This window comes from Nannobrachium achirus (assembly GCF_963921795.1).
Source record: "Nannobrachium achirus genome assembly, chromosome: 4".
NCBI classification, from domain to species: Eukaryota; Metazoa; Chordata; class Actinopteri; order Myctophiformes; family Myctophidae; genus Nannobrachium; species Nannobrachium achirus.
In genome coordinates this window covers 27545712-27569020 of record NC_137813.1, presented here as the reverse complement: position 1 = coordinate 27569020, position 23309 = coordinate 27545712, and the positions used below count along the sequence as shown (strand labels likewise).

General features: G+C 46.0%; 1 protein-coding gene across 3 annotated transcripts in view; it reads left to right on the top strand.

Annotated features, from left to right (window-relative positions):
• The window catches only part of spag9a (sperm associated antigen 9a), a 59585-nt gene that overhangs the window by 24408 nt on the left and 11868 nt on the right, over nt 1–23309 (top strand). For 2 of the 3 annotated variants that reach the window (XM_080725104.1, XM_080725102.1), the window contains 15 exons: nt 9073–9130; nt 10535–10687; nt 11048–11099; nt 11526–11656; nt 12494–12550; nt 13723–13890; nt 14914–15043; nt 15613–15702; nt 16173–16280; nt 18380–18572; nt 20013–20237; nt 20816–21029; nt 21900–22016; nt 22692–22772; nt 23137–23204. In XM_080725104.1, the coding sequence (XP_080581230.1) occupies nt 9073–9130; nt 10535–10687; nt 11048–11099; nt 11526–11656; nt 12494–12550; nt 13723–13890; nt 14914–15043; nt 15613–15702; nt 16173–16280; nt 18380–18572; nt 20013–20237; nt 20816–21029; nt 21900–22016; nt 22692–22772; nt 23137–23204 (1845 nt within the window). The remainder of the gene's footprint in view (nt 1–9072; nt 9131–10534; nt 10688–11047; nt 11100–11525; nt 11657–12493; nt 12551–13722; nt 13891–14913; nt 15044–15612; nt 15703–16172; nt 16281–18379; nt 18573–20012; nt 20238–20815; nt 21030–21899; nt 22017–22691; nt 22773–23136; nt 23205–23309) is intronic. The other variant, XM_080725103.1, reaches the window with a different exon arrangement.

The window sequence follows — 23309 nt, the reverse complement described above, 5'->3', positions numbered from 1 at the left end:
TCATCTAGTTTGGGACCTCCCAGAACAGTACGCCAGCCAGTTAATGTCCAATTTTCTTAATATTAGGGTTGTTTTATAGGTTTTAAAACATTCTGAGTTCATTTATTACACTTTTGAAGCAGCCAGAATAAGCTTTCTGACTTTTGGTTGGGGTCTTTCGTCACCTGGGACCCCCCAGACGGACCCCTGAGCCCTATCTCAGTACTCGCTCTGCTCCTGCTCCAGAACAATGTCATATTAGATCATAATTGAAGCATAAAGGTTTTTTTTTCAAAAATGAGTAGAAACAAATACCAGGGGTCTTCCACAGGGGCTTCGGGACCCCTGGGGGTCCTCGAGGTTACTACCTAGTCTGATACGAAGTGTACTTCTAAGGATTTCTTGGCTAAAATGTATTTTTTACTGCTTTGGCTTTTATAGGGACCAAACTGTCAGAAAATGATAGGTGTCAGATTTTCCGGACCCCCGCCCCCTTTCTGGGGGGTCATCTATTTTAGGACCTCGCAGAACAGTATGCCAGCCAGTTAATGTCCAATTTTCATAATATTAGAGTTGTTTTGAAGGTTTTAAAACATTCTGAGTTTATATATTGCACTTTTGAAGCAGCCAGAATAACCTTTATGACTTTTGGTGGGGGTCTCTCTTCACCTGGGACCCCCGGAATGACCCCTGAGCCTATCTCAGTACGTCCTTGCTCTGCTCCTGCTCCAGAACAGTGTCAAATTAGATCATAATTGAAGCATAAAAGCTTTTGTACCTGTACCTAGGCTCTGTACCTGACAACAAAAATGAGTAGCTAATACCAGGGGTCTTCCACAGGGTCCGGGACTCCCGGGTGTCCTCAGAGTTACTACAGGGGGCCAGCCAAACGGCTGTTTCAGTTTTGGCCCTATTCTTGCAACCAGTTCTGCAATTTGCTATCTATTTTTGAATAATATTAGAAACTGTTAGTTTTATGTATCCTGGGTTTATGTAGTGTACTTGATGGTTTATTAGCATTCTCAGTATTATTTACTAGTAAGATGCCTCAGGGCGCCAATTCTTTGCCATCTGGCCAGTGATGTATATCGGACCTGTTACCCATATATGGAGACCCCTGGTACCCATATATGGAGATCCATGTACTGTATATGGAGATATGCTGTGAGAGCCCAAACATACTTACTCAGTTATTTGTTATGTGAAAGTCCTATGATGTCTATGACAACTGACATCATACCCTTTTATGCCCATACATGGAGATCCCTGTCTGTAGAACCAGCCACACCGATATGGGCTGTCTTGGCCATCTGTCTTGGCCATATATGGATGTTGTTAGTGTGGTATGTGGCCGATGTGGCATCCATATATGGGCATTCCCATATGAAGTCCTGTTAGATATGGGCTTAATATTGAAGACATCAGGGAACTCCATATATGAACCTTGTCATACATCTTGAATGTATGACCTCAGCATCAAAGGCTGGATTGGGGTATGTCCCTGTGACAAACTATTATCATGTCCACTGTCTAGGGGTACTTGTACATCAAGCTGCCTCACAGAAACAGGACATAGACTCCTGCCCTATGAGCCTCAGGGCTGGGCAAGGCTTACTTATTTCCATCAACATTGGAGTCATTGGAACACTTTGGTCCAGCAACCCAGCATCTGTGATAATGCAGGGTAATGGGATGGGATTTCAGTCAAAGAACTTGTAGCTGCACTGCTCTATACCAACAACCTGAGGGGCTCGGACAGTGCGAGCATGGCTGTGAAGTTTGCGGACGATACTGTTCTGGTGGACACCTCAAACTGCCCTGCTCACTTTGAGGAGGAAGCAGAGAAGCTCCACCAGTCGTGTGAGGAGCACTACCTCCAGCTGAATGTGAAGAAGACCAAAGAGCTTCTCATAAGCCCCCGGAGGAGGGATGATGACCTCGACCCTGTTCTCAGCTGACACTGGGTGGAGAGCTGGTGGAGAGGGTCAGCAGCTACAAATATCTTGGGACCACTATTTACAGTGGGTTGACTTTTAATGACAACACACGGGCCATCTTTTCAAAGTGTCAGCAGCGGACCTACCTCCTACGGAGGCTGAGATATATGGATGTTGCCCCCCATCCTTTGCAGCTTTTACATCTGCCATATAGAGAGCCTCCTTACCTTCTCCTTCCTGGCATGGTAAGGGGCTCTCTCAGAGGCCAACAAGGCTAAGTTACGGAGGATAACCTCAGTGGGGTCTAAGCACTGTGGGATGCAGTGCTCTGCCCTTCAGCATCTCTACGACCAGAGGGGAGGTTCGGGTGACCAGAGATTTGGCTGGCCCCCTTTAGTAACTCTGAGGACACCTGGGGGTCCCAGACCTCCTGTGGAAGACCCCTGGTATTAGCTACTCATTTTTGTTGTCAGAGCCCAGCTACAAAAAAAGCTATTATGCTTCAATTATGATCTAATTTGACACTGTTCTGGTGCAGGAGCAGAGCAAGGACTGTAATGAGTACTGAGTTAGGCTCAGGGGTCATTCCAGGGGGCCCAGGTGAGGAAAGACCCCCACCAAAAGTCATAAAGGTTATTCTGGCTGCTTCAAAAGTGCAATATATGGACTTTTAAAATGAAAACAACTCTAATATTAAGAAAACTGGACATTAACTGGCTGACATACTGTTTGTTCTAAGGTCTAAGGTCCCAAAATAGATGACTCCCCAGAAAAGGGGCAGGGGTCAGGAAAATCTGACACCCATCATTTTCTGACAGTTTGGTCCCTATAAAAGCCAAAGCAGTAAAATAATAATAATAATAATAAGTTCAGCGAAACAAATCATTACACTATGTAGTAACTCTGAGGACCCTCTAGGGGTCCCGAAGCCCCTGTGGAAGACCCCTGGTATTTGCTACTACTCATTTTTGTTTTCAGAGCCCAGCTACAAAAACATTTATTCAATTATGATCTAATATGACATTTTTCTGGAGCAGGAGCAGAGCGATTACTGAGATAGGCACAGGGGACCGTCTGGGGGGTCCCAGGTGAGGAAAGATCCCAACCAAAAGTCAGAAAGCTTATTCTGGCTGCTTCAAAAGTGCAATAAATTAACTCAGAATGTTTTAAAACCTACAAAACAACCCTAATATTAAGAAAATTGGACATTAACTGGCTGGCGTACTGTTCTGGGAGGTCCCAAACTAGATGACCCCCAGAAAGGGGGTGGGGGTCCGGAAAAGTTGACACCCATCATTTTCTCATGCTTTGGACTCTAAAGTACCAGGATCTGCAAAAAAAACAATTTTAGCACAAAAATCCTACGGAAGTACACATCGTACCACACTACTACTCTCTCTCCCCCCTCTGTATCCTCTCAGCTCATAGCTTCTTTCTGTGTTCTGCTTGATAGCGGTCGGCTATCAGTTTAAATGCTGTGCAGCTTAAAGCTTTTCTACGGCCTACTTGTTTTTACACATGCTCCGTCTTCCAAGCTCGCAGTAGTGCTAATATTGAGGCAAAGTTAAACAGGCGCATGAATGCAGTTTTTCACTAGGAGAGACCAAGCATCAGACAAAATATAGGTTTAAGGTTGTTTATTATAAGACCGAGAGCCTGGTCGTTTATGGGCGCATCGCATGCATGGCATGAGATGTGCGGCATAAACGTCCAAGAATGCAGAGTGCTAATGGTCATCTAAGGACAGCACTACACGCAAACGTGCAGTGTGCAGCTTAGATGGTCAAGGGCACGAACAACATTTAGGTTTTGGTGTATGGTCGTTTATGGACTCATCGCATGCGCGGCATGAGATGTGTGGCATGAACGGCCAAGAATGCAGAGTGCTAATGTACATCTAAGGTCAGCACTACACGCAAGCGTGCAGTGTGCGGCTTAGATGGCCAAGGGCACGAACAACATTTAGCTTTTGGAGTATGGTCGTTTATGGGCGCATCGCATGCGTGGCATGGGACATGCAGCATAAAAGGCCAAGATGCTGAGTGCAAAATAGTCATCTAAGGACATCACAACACGCAAGCGTGCTGTGTGCGGCTTAGATGGCTAAGACGCCCGAACAGCATGAGGGAGACGGCACGGGCATCGGGGCATGAATGCCGTAGGTGCCGGCTTGGTCATCGGGGCATGGATGACATGGGGGTGCCGGCATGGTCATCTAAGGTCACGCACCATGCGAGCATGGTGTGTGCAGCTTGGATGGCCAGGGGCGTGAAATGACACTCTGAGTGCGTGGTCATCTAAGGTCAGCACCACAGGCAATCGTGTAGTGTGCAGCTTAGATCGCCATGGGCACGAGAATGACATTTGGGGTGCTGGCATGATCATCGAAGGTCATCACCACACGCAAGCGTGTAGTGTGCAGCTTAGATGGTCAGGAGCATGGATGGAGGATGGCAGGCAATGAGGGGGGAGGTTCCGGGGGGTCGCAGACCCAGGTACTTTGGCTTAGGGGTCAAGAGCACGCGTCCGTGCTGAAGTATGTAGAGAGACCCCACTTGGAACCTGTAGAGAGGATAGAGGTAGAAATGAAAGAAGAGGGAGGGAGGGTGGGTTACTGGAAACTATGCACGCCGCCGTTTTTTCAAGTCGGGTTTATATACCACCGTGATTGGTAGAGGAGGAGTTGTCGGCTTGATAGGAGATGGGTGAGTGGTTGGCACAGGGTGGCATGGGTGGAGTTACCGGTGGCTGGTTAGGGGTGGTAGATTGTCCTCTGCTTGGCCATATCTCCTCCCGAACTTAAGTTGTTCCAACTCCATTTCACTAGGAGAGACCAAGCATCAGACAAAATATAGGTTTAAGGTTGTTTATTATAAGACCGAGAGCCTGGTCGTTTATGGGCGCATCGCATGCATGGCATGAGATGTGCGGCATAAACGTCCAAGAATGCAGAGTGCTAATGGTCATCTAAGGACAGCACTACACGCAAACGTGCAGTGTGCAGCTTAGATGGTCAAGGGCACGAACAACATTTAGGTTTTGGTGTATGGTCGTTTATGGACTCATCGCATGCGCGGCATGAGATGTGTGGCATGAACGGCCAAGAATGCAGAGTGCTAATGTACATCTAAGGTCAGCACTACACGCAAGCGTGCAGTGTGCGGCTTAGATGGCCAAGGGCACGAACAACATTTAGCTTTTGGAGTATGGTCGTTTATGGGCGCATCGCATGCGTGGCATGGGACATGCAGCATAAAAGGCCAAGATGCTGAGTGCAAAATAGTCATCTAAGGACATCACAACACGCAAGCGTGCTGTGTGCGGCTTAGATGGCTAAGACGCCCGAACAGCATGAGGGAGACGGCACGGGCATCGGGGCATGAATGCCGTAGGTGCCGGCTTGGTCATCGGGGCATGGATGACATGGGGGTGCCGGCATGGTCATCTAAGGTCACGCACCATGCGAGCATGGTGTGTGCAGCTTGGATGGCCAGGGGCGTGAAATGACACTCTGAGTGCGTGGTCATCTAAGGTCAGCACCACACGCAATCGTGTAGTGTGCAGCTTAGATCGCCATGGGCACGAGAATGACATTTGGGGTGCTGGCATGATCATCGAAGGTCATCACCACACGCAAGCGTGTAGTGTGCAGCTTAGATGGTCAGGAGCATGGATGGAGGATGGCAGGCAATGAGGGGGGAGGTTCCGGGGGGTCGCAGACCCAGGTACTTTGGCTTAGGGGTCAAGAGCACGCGTCCGTGCTGAAGTATGTAGAGAGACCCCAAAAGAATCGGATGGTGGGATTACGAGATCGAGGAGAGTTCGGCGTTATGTAGGTCCGGGGAGTTGGAACGGATGTAGCTGTGGTAGGCTTGGGAAGAGCGGCCGAGGATTTGTATGAAGTGGTCGGGAACTCCCTTGCTTGATGCTGTGGATGCGGCTCCGATTTCCAAAAGAGTGACTGGAGAAGGTTCTGGAGAGTTTCGGTTAGGGGGGACCAGTCGGAGGTGAGAATGGAACCATAAGCGGGTGCTGTGCACGTCAGGAGTATTTGTAATTAAGGTGGGGCTCGTAGGGGCTGAGGAGTCAAGTTAGAAGATGAAGATGGGAGTGGTGTTGCCGTACTGGTTGGTTGTGCTGTGTTAGAAGATGAAAGCGAAGGAATTAGGTCAGCGAGGCGAGTATGACGAGCAGGGTGGAATCTCTGAGCATCTTAGAAGACCCCAAAAGAAATCAGGAGGGAAATGGCGTTGAGCATTGTCTGCGTGGGCATCTGTGTGGCCAGTGCGTAGGATGTGGACACGCCTGGCTAAAAAATTTAAAGGTGAGGGGTTGACTGATGGATTGCTGTGACCGGACAATAGGACTGCTTGAATGGCTGCATTGTGGGGGAAGTCCTTGTCTTGTTCCTTTGGAAGCCGTCGAGTAGTATGGTGATTTGAGGATGTTGGATGAGGAGAGGCAGTTATTGATTGTGAAGTTGGTGCCGCACAGGTAGACAGAGATGGTTGATGTTATGGTGTTTTGTTTGTTTCTGGGGGCATGAGAAGATGAGGATGATGGCATGAGGAGATGAGGAGAGGCAGTTATTGGTTTTGTGAAGTTGATGCCGGCGGGGATGGTTGATGTTCTGGTGAATTGTTTTGTTCCTGGGGACAGGAGATGTGGGAGTGGGCGCCGGCACAGAAGGTGCACATGTGGAGCATTTTGCATGAAGAGAGGTCGCAGCCGCCCTCATTAAAGTTGTTACACAACATTTTGTTCCCCACGAAAACAAGAGGGCGGCCGCGACGGTCTCTGGCCTGGGAGGTTGCAGGATATTGGTAGCTGGTGTTGGTTGGGGGCATGGGCTCGCTGAAGAGAGGAATTGCAGGGCTGGAGGAATGCTGCGGAGCGGGGGGGCAGGGGGCGGGTGCGATGAAAGAGCACTGAGTGGTGGGATGGGCAGGGCAATTACAGAGGCTACATGTGTTGGTTGACTTCCCTGCGAAGATCCTGCAGTATAGGTCCAGGTCGAGTGCGCCCCAGTAGGTGGCTGTGTTTCGTTGAATTAGTCTGGAAGCGGCTCTGGCGGAAAACTGGCGATGGTATTCGTAGAATAGTGTGCCTCCAAAGCGGGCGGACAAATCCATACAAATGAATAGATGATCATCTAATTCCTGGCGGCGGGATGGGTATGAGGAACTGATGATGTCACGGAAAATGGAAAATGCCAGTACAAACTCGGTAGGGGTGAGGATGGTTGAGGAAGATGACGTGAGTTCATGGAGGGTTATGGAGACTCCTCCCACTTCGACGGATCTGGGTTGATGGTTTGTTGCAGTGGGTCGGACAAGGGAGGAGAGATCAATGTCCACACCTTGGAGGATCTGATGTCTGAGGGAGGAGGTAACCATGGGGGTATTGAGTGCCAAGGCTGATGGGGGCACGGGAGCTGGAGTGGCTGTAGCAAGTGAGAAAAAGACAGGTTTGGGAGGAGCATATGAAGTGGGAACAAATGAAACAGACTGTAGAGGATCATGCACGAGTGGAATGAGGGGAGTGTGGTAGGCTGATTGATTAATACTGGCCGATGTTGTTGCTGAGACTGCTGTTGCTGTGGCGGCTGTTACTGTAACTGATGGATAGCTGGACTGGACATGATGGGGAGACTGCTGGAATGACTGGCGTGTGGAGGTGGTGGAGGTCGAGAAGCCCCGAGGCAGCCTAGTGACGTCATCTATTGACGGAGTCGCCGACCGAGTGACGTCACAGCCGTGCGACTGAGCGGCCTGACGCAACGCGTTTCCGCGATGCGACGGCCGTGCAACATCGCCGTCGCCGTCGTCACGGAAGCTTGGTGGTGGTGGAGTAGCCGTGTGAGTACTCGCAAGCCGCACGGCGTCGCCGCCACGAGACGCTGCTGCCGAGCGAGCGACGTCGCCGCTTGGGTTGCGGGGAGAAGAGCGGTGGGTTTGCTGAGCTGGTGTTGACGCTGACGGGCGCCGTTGGTGAGGAGTGAGGTACGGCTTTCGGAGTTTGCGTGGAGTACGGAGGAGGGAAGGAATGGAAACGGTGGATTTAACCTGTCGTGGTGCTGCAGACTGGTGAGTAGACGTAGTGGGTTGTTGTTGGAGACTGGGGTTGTATATATCCTCGTCGGAAGCGTACATTTGTAGAAGGTGTGCCATGCTGGAGTTGCTAGAAGGTGTAGAATGTGTTGTTTGTGAAAAGGAGTGTTCAAAAGTTTGACTGTGGAGCTAAGCTTGAAACGAACGTAGTGCAGCGTTTACTGGAAACTATGCACGCCGCCGTTTTTTCAAGTCGGGTTTATATACCACCGTGATTGGTAGAGGAGGAGTTGTCGGCTTGATAGGAGATGGGTGAGTGGTTGGCACAGGGTGGCATGGGTGGAGTTACCGGTGGCTGGTTAGGGGTGGTAGATTGTCCTCTGCTTGGCCATATCTCCTCCCGAACTTAAGTTGTTCCAACTCCATTTATATCAGCTTTATATTTGGATTTTTAACAAGGAGGCATAAAGTAGGGCCCAACTCTTTTTCCTTTGACGGATTTAATATTTTGCCTGTGGTTTTGTTCGTTTATTTGTTTTCCTACTGGCCCTGTCTTATCTATAGACCCGACAGCCTCTCTTCTTCATTGCTTATGGAGTCAACAGCTAAACATTTGGCTATGGCTCCTCCATCAGTGTATCCATTCTTCTGTCTCACACTCTCCATCTCTCTCTCTCTCTCTCTCTCTCTCTCTCTCTCTCTCTCTCTCTCTCTCTCTCCGTGCTTGACTTGGATTGCATGGTTTTCTCAGACCTTAGTTTGCTTGGTAAGACCTCACCCGCTCTCTCCATCCCTCTCCAGTCCTGTGACGTGTCTTGTCTTGTGTTGTTTTAGTGTTGTGCTTGGTTCTGTATCTGTACAGTAGATACTGTAGCTCCTTTATTGTGAAGTTTGTGAACCCTTACAAATATCTACCCCAGAAGATATTTCACATCCCATGTTGTGTCTTTTTATTGTGAGTTTTAGTTTGGTTCAATGTATTAATGAATTATCTGTACTTGCACAGCTTAAGTTGGAATGTAGTCACTCCTCTAGCTGATTGTTGCGAAATAAATGATTATTCTTTTCCTTCAAAAAATTCCAATACTATAATGTTTTGTCTCCAGGTATGGGCCGTGAAGTTGAGAATCTAATTCAGGAAAACACGCAACTAATGGAGACAAAGTAAGTGGTACGCTATTCGGAAGCATCAGTGTTTAAGCTATTACATACTTCAAAACTTAAGTTGATAAAGAAAAAAACAAAAACAAAAAACAATTGTCCCTACTAAGCACAATATTAATCAGTAGGGAACGGATGCTATGACAATTTCATGTCACGATTATTTTGCCCCAAATAATTGTAAATAAAACTCTAGAATGGCACTTTTGTTAACCACCTGCACCCAGCATCCATATTCTGGGGGGAACATTAGCTAAAAATAGGATTTGGTGTAAACGAAAAAAAAATGGTTCAAGTACAGTGCCAACTCAGCTCCAGTGTATGACGTACAATTTCACAGTAAATTAACTCATCTAGTGCATATTCCGAACTAGTTCGGACCGGGCGCGGCAATGTGTGGTGCCTATCCAGAACTAGACCGGCACTATTTTAATATAAACATTGTTGGGCCTTACCGTGACATTGGGCCGTAGTGGGCCGCGGGCCGTGTGCCGCGCTTTGTTTACGTTCGGCACAGACGGCGATTTTTTGCATTGAATTCAATGCATCCTGCAACCTTTGAAGCTCCTTTTCTCTGATCTATGCTTTTATGGAAGAGAAAAAAACTTTATTCACGTCTAAATAGCCGAAAAATGTGCTTCTAACTATGAAAATGAACATTTATTCTAAATAGTAAATTTATAAAATGTAAATGAAGTGTATATGTTACAGTATGTTCAAGAAACCAGTAAAAGTTGTCAAGGAGCACTCGTTTTGACGTTCACCACACACTAATCACCACCAGATGGCGACGTCAGCCACTGCTCTGCCATTCACCAGAGTGTATATAAGAGAGTTACGTCACGCTTTGAACTCGCCGCAGACCGGAAGTGTTTACTCTTTATTTACTAGCCTAGCCTAGCCTAGCCTAGCCTAGCCTAGCCATTAGCTCCATTGTAGTCACTTGGACAGGGCGTTTAACGTGCGCTTGCCCAGGCCTTACGGCCTGGGCATAAATATAACGATTGCATTCACCACGGCTTCGTAACTCGCGCGGCGCTCCGCCGGCCGCGCGGCCCTGGCCCGCTCTTCGCGGCCACTCGCGCCTGCGGCGCTCGGGGGCGAAGAGCAGGACCAAGGTCCGCTGGCCTTCGCGCCGCTTGGGGCTTCGTGGACCCAGGGGGGCCTCGTAACTCGTTTGGGCTTCGTGGATACAGGGGGGCTTCGGTAGCCGCTCGCAGTGTCGTGGACAATAGAGCGGCGCACCGCCTGGAGTACGTTGTTGTGGCGACCGCTTGCTCCGCCCCGTGCCGCACCACGAGTGCTCCGCGTCTCGAATGTGCTGTTTCTCTAATATACTATGACATATATACACATCAGGTGTTAAGAAACAGACACAAAACCTTTCTATCCCTTTCCTTTCCACAGGAATGCTCTGAACGTGGTGAAGAATGACCTGATCGCGCGGGTGGATGAGCTGGCCTGTGAGAAGGAGGTGTTGCATGGGGAGATGGAGGCCTTGCTGCAGGCCAGGGCCAAGATGGAGGACAGGAACAGAGAGCTGGAGGAGGAGCTCAAGAAGTCAGTATTAGACCAGTGGTTCTCAACCTTTTCAGGCCTCGAGTTGAGGCATTACATTTTGTATATCACGGTCTCTACATGCTCACAACGCCTTGCGTTGCGAGGCGTTGTGAGCATGTATTTTCACAATTTCCACCTCTAATATTTGACAATTTGGCCAAAAGTTTGTTGGTCTGAGACAGTATGCACAGGCCTTAAAGTTAAGGCATAAGAGCTGGTACTTAAGACAATCACGTGGCTTTTCACTTAATTGTCACTAGTTTTCAAATACAGTACAGCATACTTTATGTTGTTTAAATATAGCATATATGAGCTGAAAGTATGAACATATATTTACTGTAAATGCATGATATTTTCCAGAGTTCGAGTGGAGATGGAGGAAGTGAAGCAGAAATCTAAAGATGAAGAAGATGTGAGTCTTCTTTATGATTTAAACTGTGTTTGACACACCCAACATGCACGCACACACGCACGCACGCACGCACGCACGCACGCACGCACGCACGCACGCACACACACACACACACACACACACACACACACACACACACTCTCCCTGAGAACACTAATCTTCTTAGTTACACTTTTTGTGTTAGCCATAACACTTATTTTCTTTGACAAAAATGCCCTATCTACCTTGGAGATTGGACATGTTTGGATAATGTTCCCCTAGAATATGGATGCTGAGGTTCAATGCTGTGTGTGTGTGTGTGTGTGTGTGTGTGTGTGTGTGTGTGTGTGTGTGTGTGTGTGTGTGTGTGTGTGTGTGTGTGTGTGTGTGTGTGTGTGTGTTTGTGTGTGTGTGTGTGTGTGTGTGTGTGCGCGCGCGCTGCCACAGAGTGACGTGCCGACTGCCCAGAGGAAGCGGTTCACCAGGGTAGAGATGGCTCGTGTTCTGATGGAGAGGAACCAGTACAAGGAGAGACTGATGGAGCTGCAAGAGGCTGTGCGATGGACAGAGATGATCAGGTGATGAGATGGATGGATAGAGCTGATTGATTGAAACTGTCATGAAAACTTCACATTTGGATTATTGTTTAAAAAGGAACATAACATAGATGTTTTTTGAAAAAGGATTTATTTCTCGTCCATCACTCAGAGGTGAGGTCGCAGGCTCGCAGACGAGAGAGATTCTCTCTCGGGTTTAGCCTATACTGTTTGATTTGCCACAATCAATGAGACAGCTGCTAAGCAGTTCGCTTGTGTCTACTGGTCAGTGCATATGGTTAGTTCTAGTAAAATTGCAATTCCAACATTCTAAAAGACAAGTGTAGGGTAAATCAATTATGATTTAATCATCCCAAACATAATGCCTAAACACAACCATTTACCTTATATGTCAACTAAACCAGGTTTGAAGGAATGGTTAAAGAGAAAGATTTAGAGTCCCTGCGCTGCAATTGTCTGTTTTGTATGAATACCTTCCCCCTAATATGTCAACAGTTGTCTGAAATGTAGGGCAGCATGCTGCAGATGGCATGCGGTCTGCTCCCTGACTTTGAGAAGCAGTCTACCAGAGAATGTCTTATATTATGTAGTCATCATATTATAATGTAGTGATATAACGTTGTTGACGGGTGGAAACCTTGTATGTCCAAAACCGTTTGTTTTGTATTTATCATTTTTAAAATGCTCTAAACTGTGCGAGGCGTTGTGTGCTTGTCGATCGGCTGTTTTCACTACCTTTGTGCGACGGCCTTGTATGATGAAGCAGTGCTTTACTTTGCGAAAGAATTTACAAATTTGAAACTTGGAGATACAAGGTTTCTGCCCGACAACAACGATAACCTTGTTTTCTCTTCCCAGGGCCTCTCGGGAGAACCCTGCTCTCACAGAGAAGAAAAAATCCAGCATCTGGCAGTTGTAAGTCCCCTCAAATTAATTTATGAAAAAGCTTAAACCAAGAAGCGTTTTCCTCTACATTTTGTTTCTTTCTGAAATATGCTTCTTTTACACTATACACCCATTCCAAATTAGCAGCTGTTACATTTCCTTTTCTGTTTGTTCTCGGGGATGTGCTATTGAATTGGCAGCATTAGGTAATCTCAGTCTGTCTTTTCCCCCGACATCCCCCATCACTTTCTCCATCATGGATAACCTGGATCTGTCCTTCTCCATTATGTTTTCTCTCCATCAGTGTTGCATTGTTGACTTCTTTTTTTGGGGTGGACACAATTTTAATGACGTCACGCGCACGTCGCTTAACACCTACTCTACAGGAGTTAACAGGTCCGACAGTGGACAGCATAAAGGCAGGATGTTCTTTTGCAGCTTCAGCACAGTTCGGATATGATATGCCAAACTTTTAACACACATGGTTGTTTTCACATACTGCATACTGTATTGTTCGGGACCCTAGGTTCTCAACCTTGGCTCCGGGGGCCACCAGGGATCCAAATGTTCCCTTGCGTATTGGTCTGTAACTCCCAGGTTTAAATTAACACAGATGATTTTACATTGTAGTTTGGGTCCCCTGGGATAAACGTGGTATCAAATGGGGGTCCATAGACTAATGTACAGAATATCCAAACTGGGGGCTTTTGAAATTAAAATAAAAGTTGAGAAGCCCTGCCCCAGACCCCCTGCATGCTTAACTGTACTGTGATTGGTGGTGGCAGTGGGTGAGCCTTGGTTTACTGATCCGTTGGTGACTCCCTCCATGCTCTCCCCCTCTTTCCAAACTCACTCCCAATTTTCTGCCTGTTGTAAAGAAACAAAGTTGTCCTTTAAATTTGTTTAAGAATGAAATTTAGACAGATTGTTTACCATTGTTTAACTGCCATCCTTTAGTTTCAATGTACACGTTGTTATTTTGATAGTATATTGTTTAGACAGATGCTACTGTAGGTTCTTGGTTTCTTGAGGCACTAGTCACTACCCTGTCTCTCTGCATTCTATGTTTGTGATTAGTACGTTGCTTATTGTAAGTCACTCTGCATAAGAGCGTCTGCCTAGATTGTGCATTGTAATTTCCCGTTCTCTGCACCGCCGTTGGCCGTCTCCCTCTGCCACCTCCCGGGCCTGGACCCCTGTAGCTTCAGCAGGCTGTTTAGCTCCTCCTCCTCCACCCCTCCTGCTCTAAAGAAGGCGGAGGCCCAGTCCAACGTGAAGTACAACGCCCCGGGCAGCCTGGTGAAGAGGAGCAGCACCTTCTCCCAGTTCCCCACCGAGAAGTCCAAGACCTTCGACTTCCTCAATGAGGAGTGAGTACTGCTGGGATCTTAAGACCTGGAATTATTTCATACTTTAGCTATTGTAAAATAGCAGATATACAAGCTCGCAGCGCGGCACCGAGTGCCGCGCTGCAATCTTGTAGATCTGCTATTTTAGAAAAATCTTGAAACCTTTTGCAAATCTTTGAATATATCTTTTTCTAAAGTGAACATTTCTAACTCAGATATTTGCCTCTGGTGGGTTCCTGATACATCATATTTTGAGATGGGGTCGGCAGCCAAATACATATAATTCTAGGGGTCCTTGACATGAGAACCACTGACGTAGAAACATACATTTCTTTCAAAAGCAAAAAATAGCAGATCTACAAGCTCGCAGCGCGGCACTCGGTGCCACGCTGTGAGCTTGTAGATCTGCTATTTTTTAATAGTTAAAGCATAAAATAATGTTTAAAGTAATAATGCGTAATAATGCGTTCCTGGTCTGAATGGGTCAAGTCTCTCGAGACAGTTCTCAAACAGTCTACACTTGTGCACCAGAAGCGCAAAAAATTAAGATGGTATAACTAAGGTGCTTCCGTTTCGTTTGTAGTCGGCTAGTCGCATACATTTGTCCTACTCTGTCAAAGTAGTCTAAGTATATGCTGTACCGTATAGCTTCATGGTTAGCAGAAATGGGAATAAACACAAAAAAAGGATTTTAAAGATATTTAAAATTAAAATATATTCATGAACGGAAATGACAAAAACATCTGTTCTTTCAGGATACGTACAGTAGTTACAGACATTCAGAGATTGTGGAATAGTTGTCTGGCTTTGGGGGACATTTGGGTTGCCCTGGAAAACAATACAAACTCTCAGAGAATTAATTATTAGCTAACTAGCCTAACAAAACATTTACATGCGATTTTTGTATTCATCATTATTATTATAATTTCACACGTCCCATTTGAACGCTTGTAAAATAACAAAGTTGTCCTTTAAAGTTTTACGTTATTTTGCAATATCATCACAGAAAACTTGGGCTAAGCGATTTAATTCTGTCTTCTTCAGAATGGACCCATGCAGCTCACCATCCCGCAAAGAGCAGAAGAGGGCACAGTACAGACAGGTCAAAGCTCACATGCAGAAGGAGGATGGACGGGTCACCGCGCACGGCTGGAGCCTGCCCAGTAAATATAAGGTGGGAGGTCAGGTGCAACTAGCTGGCTGCAAGCTTGCAAATACCCCATCCGCAAGCTTGTAGGTCTGCTAATTTTGCCAAAACATTTAATATTTGCCTATTCTGTTTGATACTGGATTTTATGATGTTGTCCAACTCTTAATTTCCGATTCCGATATCAACCAATATAATATATACAGTTTTCTTTTTCACCAAAAGTAAACTATATCACATATCTAATACAATTAAATAACTATAATATCAATATAACATCTAGTTCAGACCTCACAGATGAGCAAGGTTCAAGGTTCAAGGTTGTACTTTATTGTTACGTCTTTTGTACAGGTACATACCGGTAAGAGTAAAATTTGAGCAACAGACAGTAAGCCATGCCCAGCAAAAGGACTGTAGCCTAGGGTTAGTAGGTTTAAGTGTTTTGTGTCTCTAGATCGACCAGTGTAAAGTGTGAGGAAATACCCAGAGTAATGTCACTCGGGTAATGTTTCCTGCTTGCTCAAGGGGCTCTGCTAATCTGCCAGCACATAAAATTTCAAATGGATATTCTCTGTGGCTCTGTGTTGGTGGGACAGGTGGCAAACGGGGGTCAGCCAGAGAACAAAATGAACTTGCCTGTACCAGTTTATCTTCGACCTCTGGACCAGAAAGATGCTTCTATGAAGGTAGATTGTAATTGTGCTTTGGACATTTAGATTATTTATTTTACAAAGATTTTACTGAACAGGTGCTTGGTCTACCTGTGTTTTTTTTGTGTGTTTTTTTTATTACTATTTATTTTCATTTGATGTATTGATGTATTGATGTATTGATGTATTTACCTTGCTTATTGTAAATCGCTCTGGATTAAGAGTGTCTGCTAAATGCCTAAATTGTAAATTGTAATTGTAAAATGAAACACAAATATACTTATACAGTAACCTGTTTTTAATTTGAAAATTTAGTTGAGAACGTTTTTGAACAGATTCTTTCTTTCTTTTCTTTCTTTCTTTCTCTCTTTCTTTCTTTCTTTCTTTCTTTCTATTTTCTTTCTTTCTTTCTTTCTTTCTTTCTTTCTTTCTTTCTTTCTTTCGTTGTAAAACAAAATGATTGGATGTCAAGTCTGTGAATAACGTTTCATTTTCCTATTGTCCAGCTGTGGTGTGCTGCAGGCGTCAACCTGTCTGGAGGGAAGGTATCTGACACCTTCAAGCAGAGGAAGGGCTCCCTGAGCAGTCTGGACCAACTGGAGCAAGACAGCAAGGTACTGTATGTGTGTGTGTGTGTGTGTGTGTGTGCGGGTCCCATGTGGCACTCCTCTGCAGTGATCCCCTCAAAAATGTCTTTGACAGAATGTACACCCTGTACTAGAGTTCTCAAATTCTGCCCGAACCCAACCATACCCGAACCCGACCCGAGATTTAGGGTAGGGTAGGGCCTAAAATGTATGCTAATTAGTCGGGCTGGGTCGGGCCTTGGGCTCAATCAAAAAAGAAAATATATTTATTTATTATTTTATTACTATTAATCTGTGATAGAGTAATGAGAACCCGACCATACCCAAACCCGACCCGACATTTAGGGTAGGGTAGGGCCTTAAATGTATGCTAACTAGTCGGGTAGGGCCTTGGGCCGACCCAGTTAGGGCCGGGCTTAATTTTCAGGCCTGTTGAGAACTCTACTTCTGCTGCATGCACGAGAATCAACCTCCAGATAGATAGATAGATAGATACCTTTATTATCCCAAGGGGGAAAATCAGTTGCCCAGAGGCAGCACAGCAGTATAAGGTTATTTACAAAGTTACAGAGAAGTAAGAAAAACGAAAAACGATAAAGAAAATAAAAAAAACAAGAACAGAGTACAGTAAAGAGCAAGGTACACCAAGAAAGGGAACAAATAATAAGTGTCCTTAGGCACAACTACCTGGCCTCATTGAGCATAAGCCCACATTTAGGGGAATTGGAATTGCACTGGACTAGTGTATCTTATGTTGTCATACCCTGCATTAGATAGATAGATAGATAGATAGATAGATAGATAGATAGATAGATAGATACCTTTATTATCCCAAGGGGGAAATTCAGTTGTCCAGTTGTAGCACAGCAGTATACAGTTATTTACAAAGTTACAGAGAAGTAAGAAAAAATCACACCCGTGTGAAGTGGAGCTGTGTGTGTGTGTGTGTGTGTGTGTGTGTGTGTGTGTAGATCATGTGTACCGATTTTTGTGACATTTGAAGAAAATATGTAGGAAAAGGAGCAAAACGTGTGTTTTGGAGAAAATTCAAGATGGCGGAAAATCTATCCTGGCGCAAATGGGCGTGGCCTATATGGGGAGATGCGTCTTGACCCAAGGAATCCAGGGAAAAAATAATTTTAATTTTCCGATCTACGGTTCAAGAGTTACGGGGCAAAACGTAAAGTGGGCCGTTATAGCGCCACCATGAGGCCGAGTGATGTAATTATTTTTCGATTCATTCTTAAAATCATTATGAATCTCCTCTCCGAGGTTTGAAACTGTAGCTCCTATGGTTTACGAGAGAAAAATACTTGAAAGTGATTTCTTGCATTTTCCCATTATAAGTCAATGGGGACAATTAAGCGTCGTTTTTTGCCGATTACGTCGGCATGGTAAGGCGGATCGGAACGAAAGGTAATAGAACACCATTCCCGGCCGAGCCGCACATTTTGATGTATATATTGCGCGAGTGGCGTAAATGGTGCGGCACTAGTTACGCGCCGAAGTCAGGCTACATACACACACACAGACCCACACACAGACCCACACAGCCACGTATAGGGAGCTGCACACAGCTCCAAAAAGATAGATAAGAGGAAAAAACAAGAGCAGTACAGTACCAATAAAGAGAAGGTGCATCAATAGAGGGGTGAATAATATATAAGTATATAATGTGTCTTACAAAAAGAGACCATAGCAGTCAATGCTAGTTAGTGCAACAAGTATCTCACTGTCATTGTTAAACTAAGCAAAATACTCAGAAACTACCAACACAACCTAATCAAAAATCAGTGTGAAGAAAAAAAAACAGCTCAGAGAAGAAGAAACTAGGAAGCGTGTCACCGCAAGACGCACATGAGCACTCTCCCTGGAAGGTCCTTAGAGGTCAAAGTCAATACAGCAATAGTTCCGTCAGTCTAAGTTAGGAAGGAAGTCCTTTTCAATCGTCCGTTATGTGTCATCTGTGATACTGTACATCTGTGATTTAGGCCAAAAATACATTTGTGACTTTGGGCCAGTAACTTCACGCACACAGAGTTGGGCTGCCCATATTCATAACATGTGAGGAATATAGATCCTCGTCTCACAGTAAGGCAGTGAATAGAAGTCTCTGTGTCCCTCAGGAGCAGGAGAAGGGGGAGCAGGAGAAGGAGAGCTCCCCGGTCCAGCAGGAGGAGATCTCCAGCAGGGTGTGGGTGTGCACCAGCACACACTCCTCCACCAAGGTGATGGTGCTGGACGCCAGCCAGCCCTCCGACCTGCTGGAAAGCTTCTACGCCTGCAACACCCACGTCCTATGCATCGCCAGTGTACCCGGTAGGTTAACACCCACGTCCTATGCATCGCCAGTGTACCCGGTAGGTTAAGGCACTGCTTCTCAACCGCGATCCACCAAAAAATCATATTTTAACTGGGGACCCCCCCCCACCCACCCTGACGAGTTGAGGCATTACATTTTGTATAACACGGTTCTATTGTGAGAATATCTGATCTACATGCTCTATATAGCTGATCTACATGTGAGCATGTACAGTAGATCAGCTATTTTCACAATTTCTGCCTCTAATATTTGTCCTTTTAGAGGTATTAAAAAGTCCTTAAATTGTCACTTTATAAATGTGCAGATACTGGGTTAAGGTGTGAGCATGTGTGTGCTTGCATGCGTGCGTGCGTGCGTGCGTGCGTGCGTGCGTGCGTGCGTGCGTGCGTGTGTGTGCGTGCGTGTGTTTGTATGTTTGTGTTGGTCTGTGTGTGGCATGGCCGGGTAGTGATTATTCCAGTCGTTAAGCAACATTTTGTGCAATGTAATCAAAATAGTGCCCTGCCAAAGATAAATTCACCAAAGCACCACTGGTTGTACTACTCCATTGTTTTGCCTGAAGCCATGTTTCCCTTGAAATCCTGTCTTCTCCACAAAAACCTTAAACAAGTTGACGCTTGGTGTGTTCTTCATAGCAGTTGGAAATGAAACTAACCAGTGTGTAGATCAGATTTAGATGCATTCAGTTTACTAGAGGACAATGCATTTATGGTTAAGCCCAATAATAAGATATCATTTTCAAATAAGGGGTGGCAGTTGCTCAAGAGATAGACCATCAGGTTTTCAGTTCGATCCCCAGCGCCCTGTGTTGAAGTGTCCTTGAGCAACAAACTGCTCCCGATGGGCAGGTTGGTGCCTTGCATGGTTGCCTTCTTCACTGGTGTATGTGTGAATGGATGGATGGACGAACGGACAGACGGACGGACGGCATACATTGTAAAGCACTTTGGATTAAAATATGTTATATGCAGACAATCTATGAAATCTATCATAGACATGATATGAAATATGACTTTTCATCATCCGGCAATGATAGGATAGCACTTTATTAAGCCTCCAGGAGGGGATATTCAGGCTGGTACAGAGTGAGAAGAGCGATAAAGCTGTCTGCCTACTCTAACCTGCATAGAGTGACTCCGTATTTTGGGGGGGTATTCACCAACTCTGTAGCAATTGTGTGGCACTGTTCAGCTGACTGTGGTACTGTGTTGACTCCTCTGTCTCACTGTTCAGCTGACTGTGGTACTGTGTTGACTCCTCTGTCTCACTGTTCAGCTGACTGTGGTACTGTGTTGACTCCTCTGTCTCACTGTTCAGCTGACTGTGGTACTGTGTTGACTCCTCTGTCTCACTGTTCAGCTGACTGTGGTACTGTGTTGACTCCTCTGTCTCACTGTTCAGCTGACTGTGGTACTGTGTTGACTCCTCTGTCTCAGGTGTGATGGAGTCTGACTATCCAGCGGGTGCAGAGGTTCCCCAGGACCCCGAGGCTGGCCAGCAGGGTGACGGAGTGTCCCTGGCGGGCAGCGTGGCCAGCGTGGGCTCCACGGGCAGCGACAGTGCCATGGCACCCGAGGGAACCACCGCCGAGCCCCGGACAGTCAACTCTAACTCGGCGGGTGCCGACCAGCCAGCTGAGCTCAGTGCCGTCCCCAGCTCAGGTACATTTCATATCACCCAGGAAAGGCATGACATGTGACACAGGTCAGGAGGAGTGGGATTTGAACCAAAGACTGCACAACAAGAAAGAAATCTGAAAAACTATGCTTTTTTTGTGGTCTTTAAAGTGTCTTAAAACTTGTATTCTACTGTATGTAATGGAACGCAAGTTAAGTGTGTTCACTTTGATGTGGTTGATAATTTCAATGGAAATGCAAAAATGCAAAATGTGGTTGCCGTGACTGCTATTTTTGAAAAGTCGTGAAAATGTGTGCAAATCTTTGAATATATGTATTTTTAAAGCAAACATTTGTAACTAAAATTTTGCTTCTGGGGAGTCCCTGGAACTACATATTTTGCTTATGGAGGTCTGTGGCCAAATACATATCATGTTGGGGGTCCTGTATCAACTGACTTGAGTTTTTAAGTGGTACAGGATATGCAGTTCGGCAAATAAAAGAGTGAATTGATCCCAGTGCATGACGGAGGACGATTTCACGATGAATTAAATCTCCACGATTCGTATCGTGAGGTTTTTTTTCACAATAAACGATAATATCGTGTATCGTCCCATCCCTAGTTGAGCTGTCCAGAGAGACCAGCCCGAAGGAGGACGGCGTCCCCACGGCGGAGGAGGCCACCGAGGCGACGGAGGAGGCCAACGCCGGCGCGGGCGAGGTGGGAGAGGAGGAGGTTCAGAACCAGAGCCAGCCGGGCATTTACACAGAGCACGTGTTCACTGACCCGCTGGGCATCGCTTCGCCCACCGACTCCTCGCCTACAGACGCCCAGAGGTGAGGGCTTTTGAAAACATTTTTCACAATTATTTCAAAACGAAAAAGGAAAGATAGCCGACCTTCTTAACGATTGTCTATCTTTGATATTTTATTTATTTATTTTGGGGACAGCAAAAGGGGGGCCACAGCCAGAGGCTATGGCAATGATTCAATTAGAGTTCTCAAATTCTGCCCGAACCCGACCCAACATTTAAGGTAGGGTAGGGCCTAAAATATATGCTAATTAGTTGGGCCGGGTAGGGCCTAGGGCCGGCCCATAGACCCGCCCCCTCTCAGATTGGACTGTTTCTCTGGTCTGGAATTGTGTTCATAATGAGCGATTTCTGGAGCCGAAATGACGGCTCCTCCAATGAGCGCAGGGGATGGGGGTGGGGTTAACGAATAACCAATCCGAAAGTCAAAGTCCCTCCCCTCCAGAAATCGTTCAAACAGGGCACAATGTCAGACTCAAGCTTCAGCTGAGTCTGAAATCAGGCTAGCCGGGTAGGGCCTCGGGCCGGCCCAGTTAAAGCCGGGCCTTCAATTTCAGGCCTGTTGAGAACTCTAGATTCAATACAAATGGAACCAAATGGACCCGTCATTTGTACACTCTCAGAGTTATGGGAGGTCCTGGAAATGTAAAAGGTTGAGAACCACCCATTTAGGAAGTGTGAGGCACACGCATACCTTTGCTCACTGTATCTGTATTACCTTGTATCTCCAAGTTTCAAATGTGTATTTTTTTTTCAGGCGTTGTGGGCTTGTAGATCGGCTATTTTCACAATTGTTAATCATTTTTTAAATGATAAATACAAAACAAAAGGTTTTGGACATACAAGGTTTCCACCCGACAACGACGAGTTTCTGTGTTTGTGTTGTGTGTTCCAGAGGGTCAGAGCAGGATGGTGAGGTGTCTCTGCCTGAAGAGAGAGACCTGCCTGAGGGGGAGCTGTTGAGAATGAGCAGCGCCCTGCCAACCATGTGGCTGGGAGCTCAGAACGGATGGTGAGGAGCACATAAAGCATTATTCAACCTGTTCTGTTGTACTGCTCTGCATGTTTCTTCACTATACTGTCCACACCCGTATTGCTTCCAAGATCATCGGACTTCCCACACCCACACTTGTTGATATGAACAATAAGGCCATCACACGCTTAGCACTCTCAATAACAAATGACACTGATCCTCCTCTGCATCGCTACTTCGACCTCTTGCCATCAGGGCGAAGATACGGAACCTTGAAGTGGCACAAGTTTCGCAGCACAAGCTACACAGTAGCTACAGCATTTGTATCTTTGCAGCTGAACTATTTTGTAGCTGTTGTAGTTTTTGTAGCAGCTACAAACGTGGGATGTGTCTTTGTATCCTCATGTCATTGACTTCTGCTGAAAATGAATGGTAGTCTGTATCATTGTAGCTTCTAGTGTGAACGCAGCATCAGGCCGGTAAAGTGGAAAACAAAAGTTTATTTTCGTCTCTGATTGTTATATCTAGATTAATTGATCCCACGAAGGAAGTTCAGTTGCCACGGCAGCTGTACCTCCCACACGAGTCCCACAGTATGAAACAAACCTGGGTTTTTTTTTTACGCCGCTTGAGGCACTTGTGCCCAAAGGCCTTGTTCACAATGAATGAATAAAGAATGGATTTGTTCTCTCTGGGTGGGCTTTTCTCTTGTAGCCTGTACGTTCACTCGTCTGTGGCTCGATGGAGGAAGTGTCTTCACGCCATCAAGCTGAAGGACTCCATCCTCAACATTGTGTGAGTGGCCTTCATATCAACACCGTTTGGCAGAAACCTTGTATCTCAGAAATGTCAAATTTGTATGTTTTTTTTTCGTAAAGTAAAGCCCTGCTTCATCATACAAGACTGTCGCACAAAACGAGTGAAAATAGCAGATCTACAAGCACACAACGCCTCACACCGCGAGGCGTTGTGTGCTTGTAGATCGGCTATTTGCACTAGTTTAAATCATTTTTAAAATTATAAATACAAAACGAACGTCTCTACCCGACAACAATGATATTCTCCTGTGCTCACCATGCAGAAAGACATTCGTTTCCACTTTATTTTGTTACAGGACAAACGTCCCACTTATTAAACTGTATTGTGACTCTTGTTCCAGGCATGTGAAAGGGAGAGTTCTGGTGGCGCTGGCAGACGGGACACTAGCAATATTCCACAGAGGCGCTGGTAAGACCACATCATTCGTTAAGTCATTATATTTTGTCATACAGCGATAGCGCAGACTGAGATAATAGCTTGTAGATCTACAAGCTGTGATCTGTTCCGCCTTGT